Source organism: Ascaphus truei, chromosome 3 (genome assembly GCF_040206685.1).
Source record: "Ascaphus truei isolate aAscTru1 chromosome 3, aAscTru1.hap1, whole genome shotgun sequence".
Classification (NCBI taxonomy): Eukaryota; Metazoa; Chordata; class Amphibia; order Anura; family Ascaphidae; genus Ascaphus; species Ascaphus truei.
In genome coordinates, this window is record NC_134485.1 from 419,885,216 (window position 1) to 419,894,606 (window position 9,391).

Sequence of the window (9,391 nt, forward strand, 5' to 3'; positions counted from 1 at the left end):
GAAGTTCTAAAGATAAATATTGTGGAACCCAGCACTGAAGGTACACTGATGAAGAAAGGTCCAGAAGCCATCACCGCTAAAACAGAGTTGCTGTCTTCACAAGAGAAGGCCAAACTGTCACTGGCAACTGTACGCAATGAGCTGACCGAGGTCAAGGCTCTTCTACAGGTTAAAGGAGACTCTGACCACAAGAGAACGATGCATCTTCAGGATTTGCAGATCAAGGTCACAACGTGGCGTAGAGTCCTGGCAGAGAGCACTAATAGACAGCAGGATGCTCAGGAACCTTTGCAAGAAGAGACACAACAAAAGCGGAGCATTAATCTTAAACTGGCACAACACAAGGAGATAGTGAGGTACCAGTCTTCAGGCCCAGATGGCCTGGTAATTACCCCAAAAAGAAAATGCCTAAATTGGAAGGCAAGAAAAAAAAAGGGGGGAGGGAAGGGCCGACGTCGGACATTTTTGACAAAGATGCTGGTGCACGGGAATGGTGCACGGGCAGCTCCACAGGACAATGTTTCGCTTGGGGGAGGGATATGTGACAGAGTCACTGACTCAGTAAGCTGGAATGGAGGATGTGTGCACTTTCCAGCACTAAACCAGTTAACCTACAGTTGGAGATCAGCATACACATGCAGCCTAATTAAGCAGGAGGCCTGAGAGACTGCAGGTTTAAAAGCAGGAAGTGACTCACACACAAGGAGAGCTTGTTTTTTCCCCAGGAGGGTGGAAAGAAATCTCCCGGCTAGGAAGTCCTAGCTGTTGCTCTGGTCCCCCAGTCCTGCGAGGAGCTATGCTGCTGGGACCAGCTGGGACCCCAACCCAGGATAAAGATAGCTGCGAGCTGGATACAGCCTGCTCCCCGGAACCGTGTTCCTGTTTGCTGTTGGAGCTGCATTACAGATAAGACTTTATTATGATACTTATTGGTGATACTTTGAGTAGCATATGTTTTGGGCATAATCAGATTAGCTGGATGACCTGTTAGTAAGGGCTCAAGAAGTGAGTTAGTTTCCCTAAACGGGAATAGGCTTTAATTTCTAGGAAGTAGTTTTTTTAAAGGGACAGTGCACCCATACTTGATTTTTGCTGTGGCTAATAAACCACTATAGTTTAACATTTTCCAACATGTCTAGTGTCTTACTGACCCAGCCGCGAGGCCGTCCTGCCACACTGTATGTTCTTGTAATTACCTTTTTCTGTAATCTGAAGCATTGTATTTTTATATATATATGAAGCCCTTGGACCCCCACTCTAAGTGAGATTTGGTCTGCTACTCCATATTATGTGGTGGTGCGTACCTGTGAGATAACAAGAGGGCTGAGTGCTCCGCAGTGTTGTGGGGAGAACAGGACAGGGTTTACAGAGTACCTTATTTGTGGCTGCAGCGTCCATACTGGCACCTTTCTTTGTTCTTAGACAGTGAATAACTCTCATAGAGGGCACAATGGTGTTTATTGCATGCTCAGGATATTACAGCAGGTACATATCTTTCCTTGCTTCCCCTACTGGTAGGGCTGGAGTCCCACACCAGGCCTTCTGCATGGTGCTCCTCCTGAGGCCTCCTTGTGAAACCCAGGGTCGCTGTTACTCACTGCACAGGGGGAGGAAAGAGACACCCACTTTTGTGAGAGTGCCAGTATTTATACCCTTTGGTGTGATTGTAACGCTGCCCCCTAACAAGAAAGATCTGGATACTGACAGGTCATCACATCCTGTATGTGACCCAAATGGTATCCACCCCTCAGGCTGACACTCTCTGGCTGTTGCTAGGACCGGCCTTAGTTACATCAAATGTATCTAAGACTGCAAAAGCACACAAGGCCTTTCTGAAGGAATAAACCCATCCAGTCCCTGCACCTAACAGGACTTACACTGGAAGGGCCCAGAAAATAATTAGCGGACGGAGCTATGCTACATATATTAAACAATTATTTAATAAGTATTGCTTTGGGGCTACAGTAAATGAACTGTTGCATGCTCTGGAGAGAGTATTTACATTTTTAGACACATTTTGCTACAACAGATTGTTTTGTGTTAACTGCATAGTTTTTTTTCTATAATATTCAGGGACCTGAGACTCTGGCAGATATATTAATTACATAGTTTACATATATTCTTGGTTGGTGGGAGTGGATAGACGTGTGTATTAACCCTGGTTGCATATCTAAGTCACGTGCTCACTTGTGTGCTGTTTGTGACAGATGGTATATTGGGAACGAATTTAGGTGAGATATTGTTCATTTGAGGGACTTTTGCGATAGTCAACATCACGTGCTCATAGGTGTGTCGTACGGGACAATCAGCAAGAGATTTTTTTTTATAGGTGTATTCTATGCAGGGTTTTCAAAATCTCACAGGTTTCTTCTTCATGTCTATTGAAGCATGTGTACTAAAAGTCAAGCGTGTCACATACTCTTGACATTGTACACTGTAAGGTCTCTGGTGGTTCTATCCTAAAGTGATTGCAAAAGAGTGCCACTTTATTATATATTTGCGCAACACTTCGTCCCTAATCCCATAAATGAAAGGACTGAGAAACCGAGGCAGGCACATCAATAGGAGGAAGTTGGTTATAGGAAAAAAAGCAAAATAATCTTTGAGGTATGTCTCTGTAAAATGAGATGTGAAAGCGGTCATGCATAACAGGAGCTGGAAAGCGTGGAGTATAATTGTTTTCCCAGCCTTGAAAGCAGATGATTTGTTTGAACTAAGCTTCCGTGCAATCAGCATGATCCTGATGTACGTGTACACGATTATCAGTCCCACCATGGTAAAGCTGAAGATGATGGTGATGTATCTCATGTTATTTTGCACTGGGGTCTTTATCAACATTGCCCGACCACAAATCCCACTGAGAGAGAAATACTTTGTCTCAACTGAGGAGCTCAGGGCAATGAAATCAGCAACACAAGGGCTGAATCCCACGGCCCATATGATTGCAATGGCAGCATGAGATCTCTGTGGGGTGCAAAGCTGTGCATGTCTTAGCGGGTAGCAAATGGCTACATAGCGTTCAAGGGCCATGACTGCCAGGTAATAGGGGGTGGCCATAAAGGAAGTTAAGGATAGAATCACTAAGACAATGCATAATGGAATAGGGAGGTTTATCACGTATATGTTAAACACCACCAGAAAAAACCCCAGGACGAGATACAGTGTGTCATTAATGAGCATATAGACAAAAAGGACATAGCGAGTGTTTTCTCGAATATGAGCTGTGGTAAAGTAGACACAGAGTATAATTGTAAGGAAGTACAAGAAGATGCAGAAGCAGAGGACCAACAAGATTAGATAAGCCATCCTCAGAATCTCAATGTTCTTGTTGCTATCGACGGATACTTGGGTGATATTGCTGTGCAGAGCTGTGGAGTTCGCCATTTGCTGAATGACTGCGGCTGGGTTTTCTTGAGGTTTTCAAACTTATAACAAAAAACAAACAAAAATAAGATTATGATCAGCGTAGAACCCGAATTCTATTCCAAAAGCGTGAACGTGTTGCAACATCTTATTTTGTTATTGCTCGGTTTTTCATTTTAAAAACAAAATCCATACTGTAGTTGCAGTAAATAATTAAAAAGCAAAGACAGCTGAAAATAGTCTTCAATGAAAAGGACTAATCTGATTCGTACAGACAGTCACATTATAAAGGGCAATAAAATGTTCTTTTCTTGCCATTTTACGCTTTTTGGATAATGAGAAGAGCTGACAGGAGATGTATACCCTATATTCAATATGGTAAGAAGCTAACAACATGAATGGTGCATCAAAATTCCCCTGAGTGGAAGTTGATGCATCCTTAAGTTTGCACCAACAATACCTCTCAGTAGCCCAGATACATGCACATCTGTTAAAACTGAGTTTATATCGCACCGATAACATTTTATGATGGAATTAATCAAGATTGAGGTATTAATATACCAGGTGCACGAAGTCACAATGCGGGAATGAACGTGACCATTAATAATGTGTTAATCACTGCATCTTGATCACTATTATAATATTTCTATCATAGCTTTTTGAAATATATATTATAACAGAACCCTACGGTAGAAATAACATGAACCCATTTGATGCCTGTGGTTACCAAGGTTAACCCCTACCGCATCCCCCAGAATGCCTAACCACCCACCCAGGTGCAACTACCCCAATCATTGATCCCCCTACTTCCCCTCAAATAAACCTACTGCCCCCTATAGACTAATATCCAATAACCCTATTAGCCAAATGTGGCTAATAGTGCTCTTGGCCACTAAAAAAACGTCTTAAAACACGTATTAAAAAATGGCCATTAATTGTCACTGTGGCTACCTAGGCCATCTCAATGGGGATCTAGATAGCCACATTGATAAGAAATGGTAACGTAATAAAAAATAGGATACATTATCGATATTAAAACACACTACCTACCCCCCTTCCAACCATTCTTGCAATCACTGAAACCTGGGTAAATGACAGTAACACCGCCCTGTACAAAATTATCCCACAAGACCATAAAACCTATGCCAACAGCAGCACATCAGGGTACAGAGGGGGCATACCCAGTGCCGTCTTAATGCATGGGCACGCTGGGCAGTTGCCCGGGGGCGCCACGAGCATAGGAGCCCCATGCTAATCTATGCACAGACCAGAATTTAACACAAATTTTCCGATCACCCGCCTCAACATTTAAATCTCCCGTTAACTCGGTAGAAGGAGAAAAATTACGACTTGTAGTGGAGGGTTGGGATGTCTGCATTTGCGAGATAAATTTTGCCGTTTTTATTGCTTGCAATGTTACAGTATGTGAGTGGTTGTGTAGGCAGGGCCCAGTACACTGCTTTGCCCGGGGGCCTATAATGCTGTTAAGACGGCCCTGGGCATACCCAGGGTTTATAAAGAAAATATTAAATGTACTGTCACCAAAAGAAACACTTTTCTTTCTTTTGAGAATCTTACCATTAAAATTTAACTAGATAATTGTACAAACGTCTCTGACACTGTCATATTCTGACCTCTGGGACCTTTCAGTACATTTCTGATCGACATACAGAAAGTAGCCACAAAGCAAATCACTCCAACCAACAAAAATGTCCTCTCAGGTGAATTCCACTCTTACAGTTGCAGCTGCCGTTATCCGATCATTTACCGAATTGGTTTTCGAGATTTCCCCGAATTTCTCATAAACTTTGCCACAGCAGACTAATGGCCCAACAGATTAACACAGCAGGGATCCCATATCTAAATGGCTCAAGACTTGGCTCTTCGAAATCGCCTTTCCAAACCCTGATTGATTATTTGCTCCACCTTTGGAGTTTTCAATGGGTGCATCGGAGCAGGGTTTGCTCTGTGTATGCGATATTCAAAACAATGAGATAGATACCTCAGTGGCTAATAAAGCACAATGCTTTAGTAAGCACAAAGATAATCAAGAAGTTAACCTGTCCCATCCCCACCCCCCTGGGTGGCCTATGCACCCATCCCGGGGCAACTACTTTGTTTTTTATGTGATTTAAAAAATGTATTTCCTTTCAAATGTTTTTATTTTAAAAAAAATTATCGCAAAAGCTCTATTACCCACATTTGGCTAATAGGGTTATTGCCAATTAGCCAAGTTGGGGGATGGGTAGTTTTTTTTGGGGGAGGGGGTGAGGGCGGGGGGTAAGTGATGGGTGTAGTTGCCTGAGAGTGGTTGATTAGGCCACCCAGGCGTGGTTGTCGGGGCTTGGAAGAGCAGTGCTAGTAGAGAGAACCTCATCTCCTAAAACCTCTTGCTCCTACTCTAATCCCTATGCTCATACATATTTTCAACTCCTCCTTCTACTCTGGTACATTTCCCTCCTCTTTCATACAGTACATGCAGCAGTCATACCATTACTCAGAAACAGCAAGCTTGACCATACCTGTCTCTCTAGCTATCATACTGTCTCCCTCCTGCCTTTTGTCTCTAAAATCCTTGAACACCCTGTATTCTCTCGCTTGTTCCATTTTCTCACCACTGATTCTCTCCTAGACACTCTACAATCTGGCTTCCGCACTGCTCACTCCACTGAAACAGCCCTCACTTAAATAACTAATGACCTCCATGCTTCCAAAGACAGAGTTCATTATACTCTGCTCATATTACTCGACTTCTCTGCAGCCTTTGATACTGTGGATCACCCTCTTCTCCTTCACATTCGCCATACACTTGGTATCCGTAACAAAGTTCTATCCTGGATCTCCTCTTACCTCTCTCATTGTACTTTCAGTGACTCTTTTGCCAACACCTCCTACTCCTCTATCGATCTCTCTGCGGGGGTACCCAGGGCTCTGTCCTCGGACCTCTTCTCTTTTCTCTGTGCACACTCTTTAAGTGACCTTACCACATCTCTTGGGTTCAAATATAACCTCTATGCAGATGGCATACACATTTAATTTTCAACCCCTGACCTTACACTTGCTGTAAAGACCAGTTTCTGAATGTCTCTCTGCCATATCATCCTGGATGGGCCCCCGCCTATTCAAACTTAACATCTCAAGAATGGAGCTTGTCATATTTCCTCCCAAACCTTGCCCTACAACCTCCTTCTGCATTACTCTTGGAAGCACTATCATACAGTATACCCAGTATCACAAGCATGCTGCCTAGGGTCATATTTGACTCCTCTCTTACATTCTTCTCTCATATTCAATATGTAACCAAATTTTGTTGTTTTTTCCTCCTGATTATTACAAAGATACGCCTTTTCCTCTTTTGCTCTACTGCTAAAACTCTGACACAGGCACTCAGTCTCTCCCGTCTCCACTACTATAACTTCCTGCTGTCCAGCCTTCCTGCCTCCCACATGTCTCCCTTACAATCTATCCTAAACTCTGCTGCCAAATCACTCTACTTTTTCCTAAATCTGTCTCAGCGCCTCCCCTGCTGAAAATCCTCTCCTGTCTGCCTATCAAATCCCGTATCACACACTCAATTCTCCTCACTTTTAAAGCTTTACACTCTTCTTTCTATCCTTATATCTCAGCCCTAATTTCTGCCTATACACCATCATGACTCGTTCTGCTCAAGGATGTCTTCTCTCTACCCCCTTTGTATCTAATGCCCTCTCCCGCCTTAAACCTTTCTCACTGACTGCCACAAACCTCTGGAATGCCCTTCCCCTCAATAACCAACCAGCACCTCTCTATCCACCTTTAAGACATATCTTAAATCTCACCTCCTTAACGAAGCATTTGGGAAGGTCCGTGGCTGGTACTATATACTTCATACATCGACCTTGGCCCCTTGCAGACGCACTTACCAGAAAACCTTCCTACTGTCTCTGTACATTCTTCCTACTTACCAATTGGATTGTAAGCTCTTCGGAACAGAGACTCTTTTTTCTAATGTTAATTTTACGGTATGTTTGAAGCGCTTATTCCCATTATGTGTTATTTGAATTATTTGTTATTTATATTTTTATGTAATATGTATTACTGCAGTGAAGCGCTATTTACATTAATGGTGCAATATAAATAAAGGCAAACTGTGACGGTGCTTGTCTCAAATCAGGAAGCGGACCCTCAGGGCTGAGGTAGGAATGCAGAATAACCGACCAGAGCCCAGCGACAGAGTCCTATAGGAGTATACGTAGTCGGTAGGCAGACAGTCAGGGCTGGCGTCAGTGGTTCAGAGTCCAGGCGACAGGCAAATGGTCAGGGCAGGTGGAAGGCAGCGAGGTAGGGGTCACGGTCAGGGTCAGCAACAGGGATTCCAAATAGGCAAAAGGGTAATGCGTGAGAGCGAAGATCAAACGGAGCTGCAGCAAACAGAACTTTGCTCGGCGTCTCCCACCAGGAACAGCAGCCTTATATAGCAGGCTGCCAGTACACAAAATGGAAGGTTTGAGCAGAAAGGGCAGGCAGTCTGGAAAACCTGAACTGGCAGTAAAACACGGCATGGATCGAGCAAAATCCTTACAAAGATATGCATCCCTGGCAGTGGTCCCGTCGTGTGGGAGGGTTTAGTGAGCTGTGTCGGCTATGTTGTGGTTGGCGCAGCCACATACATATGGACTACATGAAAATCAGCGGCCATCTTGAGGTTGGCGCTGCAAGAGGAAGAGATCCTGTCGTTCAGGATATCCTCCGCTGACTGGAGATGACGTATTAGTCCAGACGGAGCAGGCGTAGGGAGAGGTAGCCTCTGGACTAGGCCATACACGTTCCCATAGGCCCCAGTTAGTTTCCCCTACACTGGCAGGAGCGCCTCGCATCAAAAGGGCTCACTGGGTGTGATGGTAGTGATCCCATCAGCCGTTGTTTGAACCGGTACTGATCCACCACTGCGGCCAAAATTATTTTCTTAGAGATCAGTGTCCAAAGGGACAGTTGGAGCCTGCGTGCAAATGCAGATAATGCTTCTCCCTCCTTTTGGCGGAAAACCTTAATCTGAGCCAGGAGCCCATCCTCGTCGCCTTTGCTGTATAAGATTGGGTTAAGAGTTCCACTAACTCATGAGCGGTAACGTCACCATCTGTGTCTCGGTGTATCCGTACAAGTTGCGAGGCCGGGGATAGGAGGCATTCGGCCAGCCTCTGTCTCTAGACGGCATCTGAGCAAGAAAACTTGTCTAGAATGCGGAGAGCGTGTTCCCTCCAAGCCTCAAACTCTTCTTCTCCTAAAGGCGTGGGTACTATCCCGGAGAAGGCCTTGAGATTTCTGTAATTCTACGACTGTGAAGACATATTAAGGGCCTACAGTAGTTGCGGTAAGGTCAATCCCAGTACGGAGCCGCCACTTGATAAGCGACCATCATTTCCAGCAATTGGACTAGGGATGGGTGACTCTGGGGGACTCCCGGCCCAGCTGAGAGCCCAAATGCGGCACTTGGGGTGAAGGTTACACGGGGTACAGGTACGTCTACCCTGTTGGGGGTACTGGAGATTGGTGCAGGAGTCGGCCATCCCCCGAGGAGATGGGGGACTGTGACAGGGTGAAGTCAACCCCTATCAGTTATGCCTGGGAAACATATGTCTGAGTGCTTCATCCAGCACTCATAAGGGTTAACTCAGGTGGAAGCTAGCTAATCATGATGTAAGCTGACACCTGAGAGCCAGCAAGGTAGATAAGGATCTTGTTACCAGCAGTAGCTGCCTGTCTCAGATGAGAGCACATGGATAGATGTGCTGCTAACCAGAAGCATACAGCACACTACTTACTGCAGCCAAAGTAAGATTTCTTTCATTTGTTTGCATGACTGCTTAAAAAGACTCTTACGGTTTGGGTATGGTTTAGCCAGCCAGCCTGCTAGCTAGGACTGCTGTGTTAGTCAGTTTTCTCCCAACGTGGAGCAGGATTTATTTGCTTAAAGGGACCGTGTACCCGCATGTTATGTTGCTGTGGAGAAATAAAACCACTGAACGTTTTCATTTATCCTGTAACTACA

General features: G+C 44.7%; 1 protein-coding gene across 1 annotated transcript; it reads right to left on the reverse strand.

Moving 5' to 3' along the window:
* Positions 1 to 2,454: 2,454 nt before the first annotated feature.
* LOC142490809 (odorant receptor 131-2-like) lies at positions 2,455 to 3,384 on the reverse strand. The gene has a single exon (XM_075593233.1). It carries the CDS (start codon positions 3,382 to 3,384, stop codon positions 2,455 to 2,457), a length of 930 nt encoding a protein of 309 aa, XP_075449348.1.
* Positions 3,385 to 9,391: the final 6,007 nt, after the last annotated feature.